The sequence below is a fragment of the Mytilus californianus genome, unplaced genomic scaffold (assembly GCF_021869535.1).
Source record: "Mytilus californianus isolate M0D057914Y unplaced genomic scaffold, xbMytCali1.0.p SCAF_4, whole genome shotgun sequence".
In the NCBI taxonomy this organism is placed as follows: Eukaryota; Metazoa; Mollusca; class Bivalvia; order Mytilida; family Mytilidae; genus Mytilus; species Mytilus californianus.
The window spans coordinates 37,269,876-37,294,158 of record NW_026262690.1 but is presented as its reverse complement, the minus strand read 5'-3'; the positions used below and the strand labels follow the sequence as shown (position 1 = coordinate 37,294,158).

Here is a 24,283-nt window from a genome sequence, read left to right as displayed (position 1 = left end):
ATAAAACCGTGTCCATCCAGTAGATCTTAGATAAAGCATTTGCAATCAAACAGTAAATTTCATATTGAATTTACACTGTATCATATCCTCATGATATCGATTCAATCTATTAAGAGATCTTCCATTTAAACAAACATGGTACCCAGGGAAGGCACTTTCAAAATGGAGTTATCAACTATAGAGGCAAACTAAGAATAACTGTACTAGACACCAACCCATAGCTGAGATTTAAAAGTGTCTTCCCTGGTCCCTGGTCCCATGTGTGTTTAAATGGAACAGCACAAACAGGCAGAATGTCATCCCACATATTCTGATCGTTAAATCATGGATAAATAATATCCTTATTTAGAATAATTTATTGATTAACTGGCCTCATCACAGAAGATAGTTGACCCTTAGCTGGGCCAAGTATAAAGTTTCTGATAACAGGACAAACTATATATCATTGAGATGGGAGCCATCTATGTGTGCCCCGCTATTAATAATGTGTGGTAAAAAATTTGTATCTTTAACATTGGACATGGGGTTGTCAACTGAAACCAAAGTTTTTGACCTTGACCTTTGACCTAGGAAGTTGTACATAAATTATGACACACCCTCTGGTGTTGGTTTATATACATGTCAAGTATAAATTTTGAAATCATAAGGGTTCTCAAGATATAGAGCGAACACGATCTTTACCATAGGACAGTCAACTAAAACCAAAGTTTTTGACCTTGACCTTTGACCTAGGAAGTTGTACATACATTATGACACACCCTCTGGTGTTGGTTAATATACATGTCAAGTATAAACTTTGAAATCATAACGGTTCTCTAGATATAGAGCGGACAAAATTTGTTATAGACGGACGGACGGACAGACTGATCACTATAGGGCGTCCGCCATTCTGCGGGGCCCTAATTACACTACCCATAGTACAATGAAAAAAAAAGATATCTCAGCCCAAGAAGAGAAATTTCTGTTTTTGACTATTAAATTTCCATTTTGGATGATAGACAACTAACTAATCACAAAATGTTCATGTCATTTAATATCTAAATCATATAACAACAATGTAAAAATCAGTTGTTTATCAGGTTCTCTAATGATAACTATTCAAATGAAAAAAAAATAATCAATGATGAAATATTAGATGAGCAAAACAAATGACAACAAATCAATAAAGAGAATTTACATGAGAACAAAAATAAAATAAAGATCTAACATTATAAAACAAACACTGTCTTCCCAGTATTAAACAACACCAAATAAAATAATATGTTTCTGAATTCTATTTTAAGATCAAATTCTGAAATCAAAATCATACTACAACTTGAGAACGATCAGGTATTTTATGAACATATAAACTCCTTTCAAAGGAGTGTATAAATTTCCTTCCAATATATGCTCATTTTATAATGTCCAAATTTAAAAAAAAATTCATTCAAACATAGTTGGTAAATACCATTAGTTATCAATCTTCTGCAAATCTTTATGGTCATAAAAATTCCACACAATGGAAGTTCATACTTAAGTCATCAAATTGTTATTTGGAAAAAAAAAAACATTTCCATTGTGAAATTCATACATACATTGTAACTGACCCACGCATCTCTCAAGGCAATGTACTATGTTCAATCACTTTCATTCTATTTTTCTCTCACTTTTATTCTTCACATACAAATATCTACGGCTTATAAAGGCATTGTGTTTCACAAAAATCCAAACATGTCCAAGTCTTTATATCCTGTGAATTGCCACTTCCTTTCAATCAAAGCACCAACACCAGTTGTCTGCATCCTGAACAAGAACGGTAATTTCTCTAATAAATCTTCTAAGTGGCTGGTCTTTGTTGCAATCCCTAACTGGTTTATATAAGACCAGATATATTCTACACTTGCTCCCATGGGATGAACATGTAAAAAACATGCAACTAATCCTAAAAAAAGATATCATACAATCAAAACATTATATAATAAATGGGGAATATGTCCATGGGACACAGATGATGCCCCTGCTTGCATATCATATAAAGTTATAAAGGGACATAACTGAAGAACGGTAAGAATGACACTACCCAAATTTGTACTTGATCTGAGTTTTGTGGTAATTAGTATTGTGTATAAGTTTCATTACATTTGGTTGAGGCTAACTTAAGTTAGAGAACGGAAAAGAAAATTTAGCAAGTTTTCCTTTTGTAAAGGGGCATAACTCTAGAACAGTAAAAGTGACACCACCAAAATTCAAAATTAATCTGTGTTTTGTGATAATAAGCATTGTGTATAAGTTTCATAACATTTGGTTGAGGCAAACTAAAGTTAGAGAATGGAAACCAACTTTGGGACGTACAGACGTACGTACGGATGGACAAGGGTAAAACTTAATGCCCCCTCCGCTATGGCAGGGGCATAAAAATAAGGAGATGTAGTATGATTGCCAATGAGACAACTATCAACCAGAGTTCAAAAGAAGTGGATATAAGCAATTATAGGCCACCGTTCAACAATGAGAAAATCCCAAACATTAAAGACCTTCAGAATTAATTTGCTGCAATAATGAGCTCTTACAATTATTGGATATTTTTATCATAAAAGATATGACATAAAATGTTGTTCACATCCTTAAAGTTATACTATATCCTTGTCCTTTGGTAGAGTGGTCTAATTGGAAATCATACCACATCTCTTAATTTTTTTGTGATGTCAAACATGAAACTTCTTCTTTTATCATAAAAGTTATTTGTCATATCAGAATACATTCTCTTCCTAAAAGCCAAGAGTTATAATTAATGCCTCTATATTCCCTTTTGGAGGTATCTTTCTTTTTTTTTTCATTTAATTTGCTGTTTATCGTTAATACCACTGTGTCAAAATACCAAAGTAATCCTGACATAACTTTTATCATTTACATGTGACCTTTTTTTAATCAACTGTTTGAACATTTTTTAAGAAATCTATTTTCAAAATTCCAAAAATATGGCATACCAATAAGTTTAGCTTCCTTTTCTGTAATATTTAGACCAGAACTACTGACACTGCCATCTGATACTAACAATACCTCCTCCACTTTCTCTGCTTCAGCTTCCTCTTTTTCCTGAGAAAAATAAAAAGATTCAGTTGATCATCTAGTCATAATCTGACATAAACCAGCTCAGCAAAGCATAAATTCTACCATCCCACTTTACCAGAATGAATATTTAACATTGGACTTGAAGTTGCATTTTCAACAAAGAGTGAAATGGAATATTTTTTTTATTTCCAAAATAAAAAAAATTTGTTGACAATAATTAGGATAGTTTACACCTTCAATACAAATACAAAGAAGAGTAAAACACATTGACTTTTAATCTTAATTATTCTAGGAATGATTAATCCTGAATACTAAATAAAAAATAACAAGCATTCTGAGAGTATTGCATGGCAATACATAGTCCCCTATCGGTTAAAAATTCATTGTACTGGCACAAAATATTAACTTGATCTATAACTTGTCATGGTGTTAACTATATAACAAATATCAAGTCAATATCTTCAAGCATGATGAAAAAAAGTGTGGAAAACTGATTATTTAAGAGAATTGTCCGAGAAAAACAACTCTGCACAAAATCATCAGACCGGAACAAAATTCGAACTTGATCTGTAACTTGTCATGACTAAAAACTATATACCAATTATCAAATCAATATCTTCAAGAATGACGAAAAAAATGTTCGGAAAACTGATTATTTGAGTGAATTTTCTAAGTCCATGAACCATAACTCTGCACAAAATCATCAGACCGGAACAAAATTCGAACTTGTTCTGTAACTTGTCATGATAAAACAATACACTAAATATCAAATCAATATCTTCAAGGATGAAGGAAAAAGGTGTGGAAAACTGATTTGCCGGACTGCCTGACAGACAGACAGACAGACAGACAGACAGACAGACAGACAGACAGACAGACAGACGGACCGAGTGCAAACCTAAAATAGCAATACTTTAACATGTAAGTTATGCAAATATTCAAAGTCAATGAACCATGACTGAAGGTACAGGGCTAAACAATCTCAATGGAAATGAGATGTGCCAATGCTAATACAACTGCAAACCAAATACCATTGACTTTTCATAAGTCGTTCCCTTTAAACAAACCTAAACACAAACATTAACTTGTAAACAATGTAAAAGTTTCAAAGTCAATGAACCATAATTAGGGGGTGGGGTTATATAATCACCATGGAAATGAAACTTGCAAATGCCAACACATTTGCATACCAAATATCATTGACTTAACATTAGGGGTTCATCTTAAACTGACCTAATCACAAACTAATACATGTAAACTAAGCAAAAGTTTCAAAGTCAATATAGACCTTGACTGAGGGGGCAGGGCCAAATAATCTCCATGGTAATGAGATGTGCCAATGCTAATACAACTGCATACCAAATATCATTGACCTACCACTAGTGGTTCACCATGAACTAGACCTAATCAGAAACTAATACATTGTTGACGCCGCCATCAACGTTGGAAACAGCATACCTGTTTGAACTATATTATTTGTAAAATAATCAAAATCAAGCATGTTAAGCATACATTTTCCTCTTTTTCTGTCTCGGTCTCTTTCCCATCTTTATCCTCCTTTGATTCATCAGTTTTTTCTTCTCCATTTTCATCCTTTTTACTTCTTTTTACCTCTTTTACTTCTTTCTTTGCTGCTATTACTACAAGTTTCAGTTTTTCATTTTCTTTTTCTATTGTCTTTGATTCCTGTTTAGCTTGAATGAGTTGCTACAACACAAAAATTCCTTTATTAGTAAAACTACAAGCATTTCAAATTTTCAGTATATTTTCAGGCACAATTCTGAGCACTTATTATTAGTTTTAGGGGGCCTCAATTTTTTTTTTTAATAAAACCTAATACTTACTTACTTTTAAAAGACTCAAACACTATATTGAGGACATAAAACATATACTTAGAATGGATGTGGATAATTGATTGAACTTATTCCATTACTGTACACATGTGTATGAAGGTGTAAATAAATGTCAAATGCTTATCAAATGGTAAGTTGTCTCCAAAGTAAATATATTCAAACATAAATTCTTGGAGCAAAAAGTATAATTGATGATTTACAATCTGCTTGTTAATTGGCAAACCAAAAAGAAAATAGTTTCTATGGTCCTGACCACTTGCCAGGTGTTAATAAATTGCTTCACCAAGCGCAGCTGGATACAACCACAGAGGTCCAACCCTGAACAGTTGGGGAAAAATTGGACACAATATTTGCACTTGATACAGGTCTGAATTTGGATTGTAATTAAATATTTGACACATAATAGGTTTCTGACACAGAATAACTGTAGTCAAAGAACTTGATAAACTTTTTATTGAGTTTTTGACAGATCAAGCAATGAAAATTTAAATAAATGTGGATTTTGTCCACACGTGATCATAGATGATGCCCCCGCTTGCATGTCATATAGTTATAAAGGGACATAACTGAAGAACAGTAAAAGTGACGCTACCCAAATTTGAACTTGATCTGAGTTTTATGGTAATAAGCATTGTGTGCAAGTCTCATAACATTTGGTTGAGGCTAACTTAAGTAGAGAACAGAAACTAAATATTCAGCAATTTTTATATTTATAAACAAGCATAACTCTAGAACGGTTGTGTATAAGTTTTATAACATTTGGTTGAGACAAACTAAAGTTAGAGAACGGAAACGAAAAATTCAGCAATTTTTTTGTTTATAAAGGGACATAACTCAAGAATGGTAAAAGTGTTGCCACCAAATTTCTTACTTAATCTGTATTATGGGCAAACTTAAGTTACAGAATGGAAACTAAAAATTTTGCAATCTTTCGATTTATAAAGGGGCATAACTCAATAATGGTAAAAGTGACACTACCCAAATTCAACATGATCTGTGTTTTATCAGTGGAAGTCAAAATTAAACATTGCATTGTATAAAGCATTGATTGTAGTTGATTCAATTATAATCATGGACAAAGGAAGATAACTCCAAATTTAATAAAATGCTCTGCTGGGCGCAGCTTGATACGACCGCAGAGGTTGAACCCTGAACAGTTTGGGCAAGTATGGACGCAACATTCAAGCTTGATACAGCACTGAATATGGATTGTGATTAAATATTTGACACAGCATAGGTTTCTGTCACAGAATGATTGTGGTCTAAGAACTTAAAAAAAATTTTAATTTACCTATTCAAACCATATCAATATTATTTGCTTTTATATATAAATCAGAAATAACCAATTTAAAATGGAAAATTTTAAAGAAAAAAAAAAGAAAAAAAGGAAAAAAAAATCCCTCCCCCAAATTTTTGAACACCTTTATGATTCATCAACCCCAAACTCAATCCCAGCCTTCCCTTTGTGGTATGGTACCTTGCAGTTCAATTTCATAAAGAATGAAATCCATACACTTGCACACAAGTCATTGTCCTGAAACTAGAAAAATGCTTGTTTTTGCCCCTTTTTGGCCCCTAATTCCTAAAATTTGAGGCAATTACCCCCAAAACAATCCCAGCCTTCCATTTGTGGTATGGTACCTTGCAGTACAATTTCAGAGAGATCCATACACTTGAACACAAGTTTTGTCTGGAAACTAGAAAAATGCTTATTTTTGGCCTCTTTTTCGCCCCTTATTCATAAACTTTTTGTGCAATTATCCCCAAACTCAATTCCAGCTTTCCCTTTGTGATATGGAACCTTGTAGTACAATTTCAGAAAGATCCATACACTTACACACATTTTATAGTCATGAAACTAGAAAAATGCTTGTTTTTTGCCCCTTTTTTGGCCCTTAATTCCTAAAATTTTGAGGCAATTACCCCCAAAATCAATCTCAGCATTCCCTTTGTGATATGGAACCTTGTGGTACAATGTCAAAAGAGATCCATACACTAACACACAAGTTATGTCTGGAAGTTACAACAAGAGTGCACATGCTGAAATGTCTCGCCTTCTTTACTAACCATTGATTTTATGTTAATAGTCCTAAATACAAAGCTTTACTACAAGTAACACATAAACTTAACATGATCCAAGAAAATGAGGTCAAGGTCAGATAAACCAAACGAGAAATACATGTACACCTTACAATCATTCAATAAACCAATGATAGTTGACCTATTGCTTATTGTTTCTAAGAAACAGTCTTAAACAAGAAAACTTAACATTGACCAATGAACCATGAAAATGAGGTCAAGGTCAGATGAACCATGCCAGACAGACATGTACACCTAACAATCAATTTAGGCATTAAATATAGTTGACCTATTGCTTATAGTATCTAAGAAACAAACTTAACCATGAAAACTTAACATTGACCAATGAACCATGAAAATGAGGTCAAGGTCAGATGATACCTGCCAGACAGACATATACACCTTACAATCCTTCCATACATCAAATATAGGTGATCTATTGCCTATAGTTGAAGAAAAACAGACCAAAACACAAAAACTTAACACTGAGAAATGACCCGTGAAAATGAGGTCAAGGTCAAATAAAACCTGTGAGACTGACATGTACATCATAAAATATTTCCATACACCATTTATAGTTGACCTATTGCATATAGTATTAGAAAAAAAGACCAAAACTCAAAAACTTAACTTTGACCACTGAACCATGAAAATGAGGTCAAGGTCAGATGACACCTACCAGTTGGATATGTACACCTTACAATCATTCCATATACCAAATATAGTAGACCTACTGCTTATAGTATCTGATATATGGACTTGACCACGAAAACTTAACCATGAAATGAGGTCGAGGTCAAATGAAAATTGTCTGACGGGCATGAGGACATTGCAAGGTACGCACATACCAAATATAGTTATCCTATTACTCATAATAAGAAAGAAATTAACATTACAAAAAATGTTGACTTTTTTTTCGAGTAGTCACTGAACCATGAAAATGAGGTCAAGGACAATGGACATATGACAGACGGAAACTTCGTAACATAAGGCATCTATATACAAAGTATGAAGCATCCATGTCTTCTAGCTTCTAAAATATAAAGCTTTTAAGAAGTAAGCTAACGCCGCCGCCAGATCACTATCCCTATGTCTAGCTTTCTGCGACAAAAGTCGCAGGCTCGACAAAAATGCTTATTTTTGGCCCCTTAATTCTTTAACTGTTGGTACCATAACCCCCAAAATCAATCCCAACCTTCCTTTTGTGGTATTGAACCTTATGGCAAAATTTCATAGAGATCCATTCACTTCAACTAAAGTTAGAGTGCGAAAACGATGACGACGCCAACGTCATACCAATATACGACCTCAAAATTTTTTTGCGGTCGTATAAAAATTATGTGATATTTCGATGAAAATAAAAATTTTGCAATTTTTCCATTTCTAAAGGTGCATAACTCTAGAACGGTTAAAGTGACGCCACCAAAATTCAAACTTGATCTGTGTTTTGTGGTAATAAGCATTGTGTATAAGTTTCATAACATTTGGTTGAGGCAAACTAAAATTAGAGAACGGAAACGAAAAATTCAGCAATTTTTCCATTTGTAAAGGGGCATAACTATAGAACGGTAAAAGTGACGCCACCAAAATTCATACTTGATCTGTGTTTTGTGGTAATAAGCATTGTGTATAAGTTTCATAACATTTGGTTGAGGCAAACTAAAGTTTGAGAACGGAAACCGATTTTGGGATGTACATACATACGTACGTTCGTTCGTACGTATGTACAGACGGACAAGGGTAAAACTTAATGCCCCCTCCGCTACGGCGGGGGACATAAAAATTGACCCCCCTTTTTTTTGTTTTTGTGCAATACACTATGCTGTTGCGTATTGACCACTCCCCACTAATATTTGAAGAATTTTCCTTTTTAATTTCTGAAATCTGAAATGAGAAAAAAATTGACCCCCCCACAATTTTTTTTCTTCACCTCCCCCCCTCCCCTTTTTCCCCAAAAAAATTCTTTCCCTCAAGATATGGTCATAATCTTAATTCAAATTTCCAATGGAGTTTGCAACCATAATTACCCATTTAATTACATCATAAAAGTCTTAAAATAGAAAATGACATACATAATCATGGCTAAAACTAATATTCCTTAATAGTAACTTCTAAAAATAAATTGACAGCTAATCATCTCAAGACAATACAACATTTCTTTATACATAATTTAAAAGCAGTGTAAGGGAGGTTATCAAAACATTGTGTTTGGATTACCTCCCTTACACTGCTTTTAAATTGTCTCAAGTAATTGTTTGTTAATCAGGAAACCCTTGTTTTCACCCTTTTTTGCCCCTATTTCCTAAACAGTTTCAGCCATAACCCCCCAAAGCAAATCCTAACCATCCCTTTGTGGAATGGAAACTTGTGGTATAATTTCAGAGAGATCCATACACCATTCCACAAGTTATTGTCTTGAAACTAGAAAAATGCTTATTTGGGCCCCTTTTTGGCCCCTAATTCCTAAACTGTTAGGACCATAACCCCCAAAATCAATCCCAACCATCCTTTTGTGGTTACAAACCTTGTGTTTAAATTTCATAGATTTCTATTTAATTATACTAAAGATATTGTCCGGAAACCAACTGTCTTCAGACGACGCTGACGACGTGATACCAATATACGACGGTCATATAAAAAACACAGGTAATCTCAGCAGAAGACATTCTGGAAAAGGTGATATGTCCAATGAATCCTCAGGCAAAACAAAGTGGAGTAAAAGGGATGCATGTATGCAGGATACTCCCAAAATGTCAATTTTATCACCTAACAGATATCTAAATGATAACTGAATGATTGTATTTATAATAAGCTGTTGACAAAATAAGAAAATGATTGATCTGTATGTTGGATTTCTGAATATTTATTTCAATCATTTTTATCCAAAAACCAGACATGACTGGCAAACATGACTGTTCTGGACTCTTGATATACACTCTCCTCTAATAGCTTTATATCACTAATCATGTTCATAGCCAATGAGGATAACAATTTAATACTTAGTATGACCATCCAAACTATGTCCAAAAACCTTTTTCACCTATACAATAATACTACTGGTTTATTCTATTATTCTATTAATTTATTAATGATGGTTACCTGCTGCATTCCTTGTAACGCTTGTTGTAACATTTTCATCTGATTATCTTTGACAGTTGTATCTGTGACTGCTTTCTGTTCATGTTTTATCATCTCCACCTCATTCTTATAGGCATCAAGCTGACATTTCAGCGAATCATTCTCACTTTTTAAAAAGTTAATGTGTTCTGTAAAAAGCAATATAGTAAATTGTATATATAATTAAGAAGATGTGGTATTTATAGGTCAATCCACCTATCATTAGAATTATTAAACTACTGGATCATTCCAATGGTTAGATCATATTGGTTTCTACAGGAGGGAAATTTATCATATTTTCATGAAATTTCTAAGTTCATAATTAAGCAAAAAGTAGGTTAAACATAACAAAACTGATACATGGTTTGTACCTACTCAATGTACAATTACTACCCTAATTTTCCTTATATCTGCAAGAACAGCTGAAAGAGAATGGGAAAACTTATTTTCTGGTAATTTTCTGATTCAAATAGCTATAATTAGGTCAAAAGAGGGTCAACTAAAACAACCCTCATAGAAGTCTGGTCTAAATTTGCCAAGATCATTGAAGATTTATAAAAAAAAGTGTTTAATGACAAATGAGAAAAGTTTACTTGACAATTGGGATCAGATTAGCTGGTAATTAGCTTTTTTCTTAAATTTTTTTACAATGTGGGCCAACAATGTACACACTTCAAACAAAATATAATTCTGTGTACTTGAATGGAGTAATTTGTTATCAAACTTATTTGCATACCCACCTTGATTTGCATTAGCAACCATTTCATCCACTGTTGTACCGGATTTTTTCTTTTTCTTTGCGGATGATGGTTCATCTTCATTGTCAGACATCTCCATATCATCTTCCTTGCGATCACTGAAGAACTCATCCATTTGTGATTGTCGTGTTTCCTGCAACATATGTGTTATTGAATAATTTAAAACACAGCTTCACACGAAAAAAAAAGCTGATAAACTGGCATGTAAAAGTATTCAAATCATTTTTCAACACACTAACCTACATTCAAGATAGTTTGCTGTCCAGGTCAATGGAAAATCTAAAAGACACTTGTGCCTTCCCTTAATTTATTAAGTAATGATATTTTCCACTAACCAAGAAGCTAGCATACATGAGCAAAGATACTTTCCTAACATATAAAACAAATATCATGATCTTTAATAAATTAATATTCACTCTCCTATTCAATACCATCTTTTACATTTTTTATTTTTATGTTATATATTGTCTTAGATTAAACATATACCTGCAACAAATTCTATCATGTTGAATCATGCCTATATATAGGTTTAATGACAATTTTTCTATAAAAATGCTTCAATTTTACATCATTTAAGTTGACCCTACTTTATATTCTTCATTAATAGGTTATGTACTTACCTGCAACTATCCCAAAAATAATAATTACCTTTCTAAGAAAATTTCCAAATTAGTTTTTTTAATAGTATGCATTAAAAAAGTGGCCATTTAATCAGAGGTTTGATTCTACACACAGTTCAATAGCACACTATGCAGTCTCACTATGCAATCTATTTTCATCAACACTGGTTCTTCTCCAGTGGCATAAAACTATACTTCATATTTTCATTTCTGCTATAATAATTCCTGGGAAAGCACTTAAATTGTAACCATACTTACTTTGACTTACCTATATGATCCTTTTTTGTTGAACATGCAACACTATTTCTTTTGATATTGATATGAACTATTCAACCCCACAGATTATCATTTTTAATAAAATTGAGAATGGAAACGGGGAATCAAAATGTGCAGAAAACAGCCCAAGGCCACCAATGGGTCTTTGACACAGCAAGAAAATCAAGCACTCGGAGGCAGGCTTCACCTGCCCCTAAACAATAATGTATACTAATTCAGCAAAAATGGACACCATAACACTAAACTCCAAAACATATAAATGAAACAAAATTAAAAAACACACAAGTCTAACAAAGGTAATGAATTTTAACGGATTCAAGCTTCACAATTTACTTTTGTACACTTCCTGTGTTTAAACTGATGAGGTGTGACAGCAGAAAACCCATGGCCATGTACTTCAACATGTTCGTCAACTTCTTGTTAGTGTCACATTTAAAATGCAGATTAAATTACTTTTCTGCCTGATTTTATCCTTAAACATACTGATCTATATGCCTCAAATAAAATCATCATTGAAAAAAACTCTTTTTGACATTAAGAAACATATTAAGTTTGACATGTAAGATTTTATAGACGTTTGTAAATGGACAATCGAATCATATAGAGACTATAGAATATAATCTATCCCTTCTCCATTCCCTATTCTTACTTATTAAATTGCCTATTTGTTACCTGAACCAGACCTACCTTTATCTGTTTGTACCATAGTTCTATATTCTTGCGCTGAGCTTTTGTAAAATGGTCCCAGTTCCTCTGCTTTTGAGTTGCAGCAAAGACTCTCTCAATCAGTTCGTCTTTAGTGAGAAAAATACACCATGTTATATCATACCAATTGCTAAAATTTTCTATTTTACTCCTGGCTCCAGGACTGACGTAGAAAAATTCAGTATTTAACTGAAAATGCCTTCTAAAATTCCCTCATTAAGAGAGAGCAGTATTTTTATTAGAGCCCTGGCTTTTTACCATCAAGCTGCTTTCCATCAAGTAAAGGATTTTGGAATATTTCTGTTTTGCATTAAAGTTTCTGATACATGAATATCTTATTACTTTGTTTCATTTTCAGTTCCAAAATCCTTTAGTGTCCAACAGAGCAAACATTACCATTCATTGTCTAAATCAATGACGTCTTCCGTAGAAAATATCCCTCATCCAGACATAAATTACCATAAAAATATGACTAAACTGGAAAGATCTATTTCAAATGAAATGGGCATTCCTTGTAATAATTGAACCAAGGACTATTTTCAGGATTTTACCTTTTACTTGTCCCCTGGACGAGAGACATTTTTTACTGAATCAGTCCAAGTTTAATCCTCCTATTCCAATGTTTTAATACTGTGCATCATACTATTAAATATTCACACTGATTTTTTAACAGTAATACAATTATAGAAAGCATCAACTAAGTTTTAGTCTTACAATTATAAAATGAACAAAGTTGCATGAATTACTGATAGAAAGTTCAACTGTAAATGAATTAAGTACTTATCTACATAAATCAAATTCTGATTTTTCATAATGCTTTCACTTCTAAAATATAATGCAGTGTGAATATTTAAGAAGCAAATAAGATTTCTTCCGTTTAAAGTTGTTTTACCTTCCAGTGAGTATAATTGGAAAATATCAAAGTCTAAATAGTTCTCATGTCATCAAATATATTTTTAATGAATAGTTGAATACTGTTGTATGTTTTATATGTTTTTACTTCAAACTCAGGTACTCACCATGGGTCTCCTAGTATCTAATTTTTTCCTCTACTAATTCATTTGACCCTCACCTCTTTCTCAGTAATTACCTAAATACATTCAGAAACATTGCGCTAAAACTGAACTTTTATCAATCTTGTTCTAGCTGAATTGGTTACTATCTATCATGAAAAATACTGCTACATGCTTTTTACAGACAAATTTATCGCCATTCTTATTACTGCAACTACATGTGTAACTGCCAATTTTTCAAAACAATTCTTGTCAAAGAGTGATCTCCCTTGCCTTACATTACTTCCTGTTCAGTACTTACATTGCTGTAGAATAGTTTCCAACAACTGTTTATATCTCATTTTAACTCTTTCAATCTCTTCTTCTCCCGTTTGTTTTTCAGACTGTAAGTTACGGATGCGAGCATTTGCACACTGTATCAAAGTGTAAAACTGTGCAACATTACGCTTACTACAGTCTCCCCTCTCTAGCCAAGTGTTCAATATGTGGACAGCTGTCACAAAGTCTCCTTCAGCTACAAATAAAAGAAAAGTTTGATTAATTAAGGGACTAAGCTTTTTCATTGCCAGTAAATCTAATAATAAACAAGTTGTAATTCGATAGAGAGTTAAAACAGAATAACAAATGACAAATTTTCTTTGACATTACTCAATCTATTAATAAACAGGGAAAATTTAAAATATTAACACAAAATCAGATTTTTCTTCTGGCATTTCAGTTTACAATTCTTCAATGGTCCAAGAAAACTTTTCCTGAAATGTGACATGTAGACCTTTCAAAGGTAATACTGACTGGAATAATTTGACATTTTCTGTTTCATTGTTATCATTATTAAAGGTGCAAGTATATCAACACCATAAATATTTCATTTGGACTGAAACAATACACTGCAAAAACTTAATTATAAAAGTCTTATTCATAAATTCTAATGAAATAAAAATAAATTTAAATATCAGTGGATTTGAACCAAATTTTAACAAGAGTGCACACGCTGAAATGTCTGGCCTTCTTTACTAACCATTGATATTATGTTGATAGTCCTAAATATAAAGCTTTACTTCAACTATCAACCTTATAATCATTCAATACACTAAATATAGTTGACCTATTACTTATAGTTTCTAAGAAATAGACTTAACCAAGAAAACTAAACATTGACCAATGAACCATGAAAATGAGGTCAAGGTCAGATGAACCATGCCAGACAGACATGTTCACCTTACAATCAATTTAGGCATTAAATATAGTTGACCTATTGCTTATAGTATCTAAGAAACAAACTTAACCATGAAAACTTAACATTGACCAATGAACCATGAAAATGAGGTCAAGGTCAGATGATACCTGCCAGACAGACATATACACCTTGCAATCCATCCATACAACAAATATAGTTGATCTATTGCTTATAGTTGAAGAAAAACATACCAAAACACAAAAACTTAACACTGAGAAATGAACCGTGAAAATGAGGTCAAGGTCAAATAAAACCTGTGAGACTGACATGTACCTCATAAAATATTTCCATACACCAAATATAGTTGAACTTTGACCACTGAACTATGAAAATGAGGTCATGGTCAGATGACACCTACCAGTTGGACATGTACACCTTACAATCATTCCATATACCAAATATAGTAGACCTACTGCTTATAGTATCTGATATATGGACTTGACCACCAAAACTTAACCTTGTTCACTGATCCATTAAATGAGGTAGAGGTCAAATGAAAATTGTCTGACGGGCATGAGGACCTTGCAAGGTATGCACATACTAAATATAGTTATCCTATTACTCATAATAAGAAAGAAATTAACATTACAAAAAATGTTGACTTTTTTTTTCAAGTAGTCACTGAACCATGAAAATGAGGTCAAGGACAATGGACATATAACAGAAGGAAACTTCGTAACATAAGGCATCTATATACAAAGTATGAAGCATCCAGGTCTTCTAGCTTCTAAAATATAAAGCTTTTAAGAAGTTAGCTAACGCCGCAGCCGCTGGATCACTATCCCTATGTCGAGCTTTCTGTGACAAAAGTTGCAGCTTGGACAAAAACTATGTTTGAGAATAAAAGCCCCACTTTTTGTATCAAACAGTTATTACATTTAAGTTTGTCCATTAGCATCATTGCCTCATGGTCATTATAGTGGACAATGGGTGGTGGGCTGGGTGGGCGGAGTCTAGCATCCTCCATTCTCTGCATATGTCTCATCTGTCTGGCCATAGCTCTCTCTTTACATTCAAATTCGTACTGATCATCTCGAGCATTGGCATAGTCTACATGGAGTCGTCCTGTGTTATCTTTATCATCTTTGTCTTCAATTTTCATTCTGTAACCTGATAACATTTAAAAAAGACAGGATACTCAAATAAAAGTATATATTTCAAAATTAATATCTAACAAACAATTTATAAAGACGCTGCATCCAGGACAACATCCATTAATTTGACCTCTAGTTGACAGATCTAAATAAAACAAATTGCCCTATTTCACTAACAAGTCTTGCATGTTTGAAAATCTATTATCATTTGTTGCACCAAAGGTCAAAGTATTGTGTCATTTCTTTACAATTTTTTTTTGTAAATGTTTTTCCTAAGGATTAACTTTTACACCAATAGCATATTCATTAAATTTTGTTGTAAAAAGTCCATATCACTATTGCAAGGCAAAGATAATGACTTGAAAAGTTGAAATACATTAGAGATTTCAAACAAAACATTCATTTAGCCAATTTCTAAGGAGGATTTTAACAGGTGTTTTTTCCAACTTACAATACATTTGTCCAAGCTAAAGTTACAGCTCTTTTCATAAAGCTAGCAAGACAAAGGTTTGTTTGGCTTGCTTGCTTTGATTGTATCAATGTTTGCTCAAGCATTGTAATTAAGATTGACATCTGAAAACAACATAAAAAGGCAGATTTAAACTTGTATACATTATATTTAAATTTGATTGGACATTATCAAATTATCAAATTTACCTATACACAGGTTTAACTCCACCTACTTATATTGTTTGTAGATGTCAATCTTAATTACAATGCTTGAGCAAACATTTATACAAACAAAGCAAGCAAGTCAAACAAACCTTTGTCTTGCTAGCCTTATGAAAAGAGCTGTAATAGTAAGAAATGGATTGATTTATTTTGACATCCATTTTGATTATCATTTGGATACCTTTACAATAATAGTGTGACACCTTTGATAAATATATACCTGACATAAACAAAGCTCTGTCTGCACTCTCGTCATGCTCAAATCTGATGTGAGCAAAGTTTTTCTTTCCTTTTCTGATGCTACAAATAATACCAAAATTTTCAAATATTTCAGCCAACATGTCTTCTGTACTATTTTCTGGAATGCCACCAACAAATATGGTTCTGCATCCTGGAGGTCTTTCCCGTACTGAAGGTGGTGGTGCATTCATTGGTGGAGGATAACAGACACTGCTCTTTAATCTCAAGATTTCTTTTGGCATAAACTGTGCAAGCATAGCCAGGTCTAGTCCAGGAATGGAGGAGTTTGCAGTGAAGGACCCTGGACCCATTCCTTGGGATCCATCTGTACCTGGTCCATTCTGTCCCATTGGTCCATATCCACTGTACTGTAAGACAGAACAGGATTCATAAATGTACAGCAACACTGATTAACATCACATTTTTGGGGAAAATTGGTTGCAATACTATATTGCTGTCAATTTCTCTTTGGGCAAAAAAAAAAAAAAGGTGTGTTTTCAGTCAAATGACTGACCCACATTTACAAGCTGCGACCCTAAATTTGTTTTCAAAAAAAAAAATGTAGAAAAAATCTGTTATAAATTTTAAGTGTGATCGGAAAAAAGTTCCTCCTATATCGTATCCCATAATTGCTGTGATCTGAAAAAAAACTCTTCTGTTAGCATGTCCCAAAATCCTTTGGGTCTTATTAGCCCTTTTGTAACAGCGATTTTGCGACAGTGAATGATAACAAACAAATGGTCGGTGATACAACTAGTGTGCTTGCAGTTTGGTTGATGACAGTTTCATACTCAAACATTGAGATTGATAAAAATAAATAATAATCGAGACCTATATATTGACCCTATTTTTTGGGGGCATGCAACATGAAACATACCAATGTTTTATGGCCTTGTTGTACTTCATTTAATTTCATATATTATTAATCCCCACACAAGTTCGCCTCTACATGATTTGAAATGGGGAAAAAAAGAAGTGAAATTGAAGGAACAAGTCCCTTAAATCTAAGAAGTATATCATACATTTATACATAATTAAATCCTTGAATGTCTGGTCTTAAATTTGTAATAATGTTAATTCTCATTTGTAAAATGAATATTTATTTTAATTTTGAATTAAGACTTTAAATACCTGATTATACATCATCTGCATATTAGCATCACCCATCATTTGTCCTTGCATCATCCCACCACCACCATATCCCATTTGACCACCAAAGCCCATTCCACCCATCATGTTCATGCCACCTGGTGGCCCCTGGTTGCCACCCATCATGTTCATACCACCTGGTGGTCCCTGGTTGCCACCCATCATATTCATGCCACCTGGTGGCCCCTGGTTACCACCCATCATGTTCATGCCACCTGGTGGCCCCTGGTTGCCACCCATCATATTCATTCCACCTGGTGGCCCTTGATTCCCACCCATCATATTCATGCCTCCCATTGGTCCTTGGTTCCTGTCCATCATATTCATTCCACCTTGTGATGACATACCACCACTGTTTCCTGCAAATCACAAAAAAAGGAATTGTTCAGATTTTCATTGTCATCTTCCTTACAAACAACACTGAAGCATCATTAAAAGTTCAGTATTTGATTTAATTGAATGGTGGATTTATTACATTTAGCACTTATTTTTCTACCATACAGAATGAATACATGAATATGTGGTACAACCTACTTTGAACTAGTTTTATCAGGAACATATATATTGACGGGACCTGACACTACCTAATTGTAGCCGATTTTATCGTCGGGTCATAGTTAATAAAGATATGATACGGAAACGGACATGTGTTAAAAACGTACTCACTATTATCCTTATAGTTTCTGATAATATCAATAAAATGTAATTCAAACATAGTTTTAAAGTGATGCCAGTGTATCTAACTTGTTATCTGTCACTTCAAATTTGTTATAATCGAATTCATTTCATCACAGAATGGTACAGAATGCAAACAGGGTAATAAAAAAATGGCGCCGATTACATTCACAAATTCTCACTCCATTGAAAAACACTTCACATCAAGTAAATCACACTTATTTTGGTCATTTAATATGACAAAATATATCTACTTTATGATAAAACTTGTATCTATTTACGATTAGAATTATGTGGTTAATTTATTGCGCAGTTTCGATAGTTTTTCAGTCAGACGCTACCAAAATCCATAAATCTCGTGAAGTCTCGTGGAGTCCGAGATTTTCTCATTTTATACTGAAAAGCCTATCAGATTCATTTCCCGTTTGATATACTGTTCCCAGGTTTTATACTGACAAACTGAGGGAAATTGTTTACAAAATTTTCCTTTTTTACAGTATGTTCAACAGAACACTGGTGATCTCCATGTCTATATTCCTCCTATTAAGTACTAAGGGTTCATTTTGTCTTTAAAGTGACAGTCACACAACTGTAATGTGACCATACATATGTACCTTAACTAAGGGTCCAGAAACAGTCATATTTGCCACTCATGACCTAAACTGAAAGCAATTTGTCCTAAATGGCAGATTGGGATTTAGGAGAAATTTTTTTTTTACAGAAATAATTTCAGTCATTTCATAGAGATTGGATTTCTTAATCGCCATTTTGCACTTGTTTTTGTTTTATAATCAATTTCCTGTAATAAAACTGCCACTCCAGTATAGTATATATGATAATCCTGAGGGCCCTCCTAATAACCATATTAATGCCTCCGGGAAATATTGGCTAATGATCGCTAATTACTTTTTACCTGTGTTTTTAATTCACAGCCGACAGTGATCACAAGCTCAGAGCTAATATTATAAAGAAATTAAAATTCCATGACAACTTTCTTCATTATTTAATTACAAGTACTTTTCAGCAAAGACAATCGTCAATTCTGATTTAAAAATTAAAACTTGGTTTAAGTTATGTAGAAAAAGTAATTTTTCAAGAATCAAACGTGTGCATTATTTACTATGTAATATAAATGAGTGAAATTGTCTTCACCAGATTAGACTCTTAATCGTAATGCAAAATGATTTCATGCTAAATTAATGAGTGCAACATTTACTATTATCTGTTTTATTCAAATATTTTTAAAGGTATCAAAATAAAAAATCCAGTGATTTCCTGTCAATTTGATCAACATAATCCCAGAAATGAATCCTGAATTACTCATAATTTAGTATTTTTGTGCAACTTCTAGTTTTAATTACGTCTTCAAAATCGAAAGAAACATTAGCTATGTTTGAGAAACTTACCATTTTGAGTCATTAAAATCATTTCAATTTTAAACTGTTTCATTCCTCAACTGTTCCTGAACGTTTTTAGAAAAATGGTAAAAAAATTCACAAAGTAAATGCAATGAAATAGTCAATACAAGTTCGTTGATGCTATATATATATATAAATCTAATGTTTATAATTTCGACAGTTTGAAAAAAAGGGCCCCAACTTTAAAGTGGTTTCAAAATGACCCAAAATTGTGTGAAAAAATCCCATGAAATAATGACATTTTCATAGACCACAAAAGTTGAAGAAAATGAACTACCAATAAATGCAAATTAATAAATTCATGAAAAATATAGTTAACAAGGTTTACACATGGAATCAATTTGGAATATATATAAACTTTCATTATAATCCTATAGCTAGCACAGAAAAAAGTTTTACAGAATTCATGATAAAATTTGTGGTTTTTACCCAAATTAAAGAGCCAAATTTCACCAAAATATAATTTGCACATCTACATACATGTATTATGCCCGACTATGCAAAATTTTATTGGCCTCCTACCTATACTTTTGTCTGCTGACTGATCGGGTTGTTGTCTCTGTTCCCATTCTCAATTTTATTTTGAAGTTTTTGCGTTTACAAAAATTGTTGATAGACGAAGTGAAAACTATGCGGGATGCGGGGCCCTAATTATCACATTTCCCACCATATAAAATGAACTGTAAGGATGTTTCCTGATGTTGATTTTAAATGAACTGTGAGTACTCTCAGATCTGTACTTAGTGTCCTTTTTGTTGTTAGGGATGGATAAATACCCTGCCACATCCAGTCTGTATTTTTGTTTGATTGTTCTGCTTTGTATCGATCTGATGAGTTAAGCCTTTTTCATCTGATATTTTTAGTTTGTTCTTATGTTGTGCTGTTTCACCACTGTCCCAGGTTAGAGGAGGGTTGAGTGCTCACAAACATGTTTAACCCGCCACATTCTTTATGTGCCTGTCCCAAGTCAGGAGCCTGAAGTTCAGTGGTTGTTGTTGGTTCATGTCGGTCATATTTGTTTTTCGTGAAATTGTTTTGTTATAAATTTGGCCGTTAGTTTTCTCAATTGAATTGTTTCCTATTTTTTATGTCAGGGCCTTTTATAGCCAACTATACGGTATGGGTTTTTCTCATTGTTGAAGGCCGTACGGTTGTCTATAATTGCTTACATCCACTTCATTTGAACTTTGGTGGATAGTTGTCTCATTGGTAGTCATACCTCATCTCCTAATTTTTTTATTTGATGTCATCTTTAGAAATGAAAACAGATCTTCATGACCTTACACTGTAAATTCTAGACTAAATACATGCATTTTTTGCTTTCAACAACCCATAACAATTCATGATTCATTTAAAATAGACAGTACAATGTCCAGGTAGCAGTGTAATTATACCAGCAAATATTAAAGTGTGTTTCTCAATTTAGATTCAAATAGCACATTAATTTCTTAACTTTTATCACAGTAAATTTATTTTTCTAATTAGTCGTGTTTCCCATTTACATTTGCCATACTAAGAATTTCACTTTTTCTATACCTTCTAATGGCATAGGAGGTTTTCCTTTGCTTCCGTCAAACTGAAGTGGAGCATTGTTACTGCTGGGGTCAAATCCTCTATTTCTTCCAGGTTTCTGTGGCCCTATCATAGTATGAGTACCTAAAATTACAAAAGAATTATCTAATTTAAAAAAAATCTTCCCAGTGTAATAAATTAACAAATCCCTGCAATCATCCATTATAGCAATTGAAGTTTTTCAGTTTTTTTTGTATGCTATTTTCAATGATCAATATTTTTTTTTATTGGCCAATACACATTGCTATTTTAAGATCTTATGCAGTTGATTGATATTGTCAAACAATATTTTTTTCCATTTTGGCAGCTGTAAGCAACTGGGAAACCATTCAAACTTACTGAATTTCATCATTTCAATAATTTTAATTTCATGCATTGCCTAGTCATGCTAGTTAGCAAAATGTACATTTGGCATAAACTTCCGTCAAAGTAATGGACTCGGCGAAATAAAAGCTACCAAGGAGTGAAAATATGAAATTTCAGGATAGCTCAGTGATTGTTCAATGTACATACAAACCACCGACAGAAATGAAAGGCAAGTCTTTTTTTAATCGATACACGTCTTAATTGTATGATTTAATGCAGGGTTTCCCCTGGGTCAATATCATTTTTTAATAACCAGTAATATTAAGTCCCAGTGTACATTAACCCTACAACTCTATTTCATAATCAACATTTAGATAAACACTAAATAGGAATTATAATTTTTATTTACATCTATGGATACTGTTTCATAATACAAAGGCAATACAACTTTGTTACTGCCCCTATTTGTGGATATAGGAATGCCAATAATTAGATATTATTTCAAAACATTGAAGATCTTGACCTTCAATCAGTTGATCAGATACATTGTACTTCCTGTCTAGTAATAGAAAATCAGTTTTTTTTTCTCTAATTCTATAAAATTTATTTTTCCATTCACTCGTTAAATGTTTACTTTGTTAAAGACAGGAGTGCTAAAACAATTGTGAAGTCCCCACTTCAAAACAATTGTTTTTGTAAAAGTTGTCAAATCAAACTGATTATCATTTCAGTGACATGTGAAGCCATTTGACCACACCATTTTTAATTGATAACACCTTTTATTGATTAGTTGATTTGCTGATACAAATGTTCACACCATTTTAAAAATCAAAAGCTGATTATTGATTTCCTGTCAAAGTAGAAACGTGTGATGAGTTCAAAGTCAATAGATAGGTTTCGATTGACACAATTAGAGCGAGAGTTACTTCCTGTTTATCAACATGTTGGAGGTCTAAGTGCTTCAAAAACCAGCCAAATTCATCTTGTTATATTGACGGCTAGACTTTAAAAAAAGGGTTTTTCTGAACTATTTTTATTTCTTCCAGCCTTGCTTACTTTATGACAAGGATCTTGAAAGAATCTCTTATCAGACTTGTGCATATCGCAAATTTCAATTTGGTTAGTCAAATAGGAATTCTGTTATCCCTCCAAAATGGCAGCCAAGGGAAATACCTCAAACTCAACTTACATCAACCGAAACCCATCTATAAGCTGGTGTTGACTGTTGAGAGAAAAAGAAAAGAAGCCAGAGAAACAATAAAGCAAGATTGATGACGTAGAACCCATTTAATTCTTTCGCAATAAACTTTCGCCTATAATGATTTTTATTCACCACAATTTAATTTCTTTGGCAAATCAAATAAGAAAAGAGGGGCATCATAAATTTAGGGTGATTTTATGTATTATATGAATGTCATGTAAAATACTGTATGTTGTACAGATTATATTTGTTATATGTGTATTCCCCCTGGGGACCTAATTTAGAAAATAAAATATCTTTATCATATAACAATAGATATAAAATATATTAACAGAAAATAAGAGAACAAGAAAAATTATAGAGGTTCATTAAAAAAATTCATGACAAGTGCACAGGAGTAGGAACTTTACATCACCACAATGCATAGGTCATCAAATTATGTGTTCGTGTGACGACTAACATTCCCGTAGTTCATACCTAAAATTAAGTGCTGTTACTGTTCTGTACTGAAATTTCAGACACTATTGTACTGAAATTTCAGACTTTTCCTTCGCCCGAGCGTGTTTTATTCCAAAATGAGGCAGTAAATAAAGCACAAATCTTATTCGATTCTGTGTTTGGATGGATGACCTTCTAATTTATCCCATATTTATCGATCAGATGCCATATCAAAAGCATTAAAATGCTGTACAATTATCAAAATGATCAATTAATAAATATGTTTAAACAAAATCCAGGAATAAGAAGTCCACTTTAATTGTAGTTCTAATATGATCATTGGATTTGCAACTGATATCGCACATATGTCATGATATGTTCAGCACGTAAAGATTAGTGTCGATATCCTTAGGGTCGAAATAACGAATAAATGACAAGTCGGACCAAAGACAAGTCGGACAAAGACAACTCGGACCCATATTAGGAAAACTCGGATCAGTGTAGACTCGGACTATTTTGAAAGACAACTCGGACCACTTTTTTTAGACAACTCGGACCAGTTGGAAAGACAATTCGGACTACCTATGAAAGCAACATAGACAAGCTTGGAAGACTGGTCGGACCATTTTTTAAATTTTTATTTCATTTTAAGTTATTTGTTGTTGTATTCATAAATGTATCTGTTCATGCGACTGTTTTTTGATAAATGTGTATATTTAAAAACAGAAGATCCCAAAACAGTACTCACAAACAATTGACCAGAAAAAAAAAACCCTAAAACAATGGACAAAAAAATATCTCCTGATAAA

The 24,283-nt window shown here is 32.9% G+C and overlaps 1 protein-coding gene across 1 annotated transcript; it reads right to left on the bottom strand.

The window, feature by feature from the left end:
* Positions 1 to 1,015: 1,015 nt before the first annotated feature.
* On the bottom strand, positions 1,016 to 23,667 carry LOC127698265 (ecto-NOX disulfide-thiol exchanger 2-like). The gene is made up of 12 exons (XM_052201647.1): positions 23,514 to 23,667; positions 21,494 to 21,613; positions 17,847 to 18,223; positions 16,696 to 17,083; positions 15,586 to 15,819; positions 13,774 to 13,986; positions 12,442 to 12,548; positions 10,841 to 10,991; positions 10,083 to 10,249; positions 4,564 to 4,758; positions 2,967 to 3,075; positions 1,016 to 1,921 (listed from the first exon to the last, which is right to left on the bottom strand). The coding sequence occupies exons 2-12, from the start codon at positions 21,600 to 21,602 to the stop codon at positions 1,695 to 1,697; spliced, it is 2,277 nt and encodes a 758-aa protein (XP_052057607.1). The 5' UTR covers positions 21,603 to 21,613; positions 23,514 to 23,667; the 3' UTR covers positions 1,016 to 1,694.
* Positions 23,668 to 24,283: the final 616 nt, after the last annotated feature.

What these genes read in the sequence shown, in the direction of transcription:
- LOC127698265 (XM_052201647.1), bottom strand. Translation starts at nt 21,602, where the DNA reads ATGATAGGGCCACAGAAACCTGGAAGAAATAGAGGATTTGACCCCAGC. An exon ending in ACCTCCTATGCCATTAGAAG is followed by an intron (nt 18,224 to 21,493) that starts GTATAGAAAAAG and finishes TGTGATTTGCAG; the next exon opens with GAAACAGTGGTGGTATGTCA. An exon ending in TATGGTACAAACAGATAAAG is followed by an intron (nt 10,992 to 12,441) that starts GTAGGTCTGGTT and finishes CATATGTTGCAG; the next exon opens with GAAACACGACAATCACAAAT.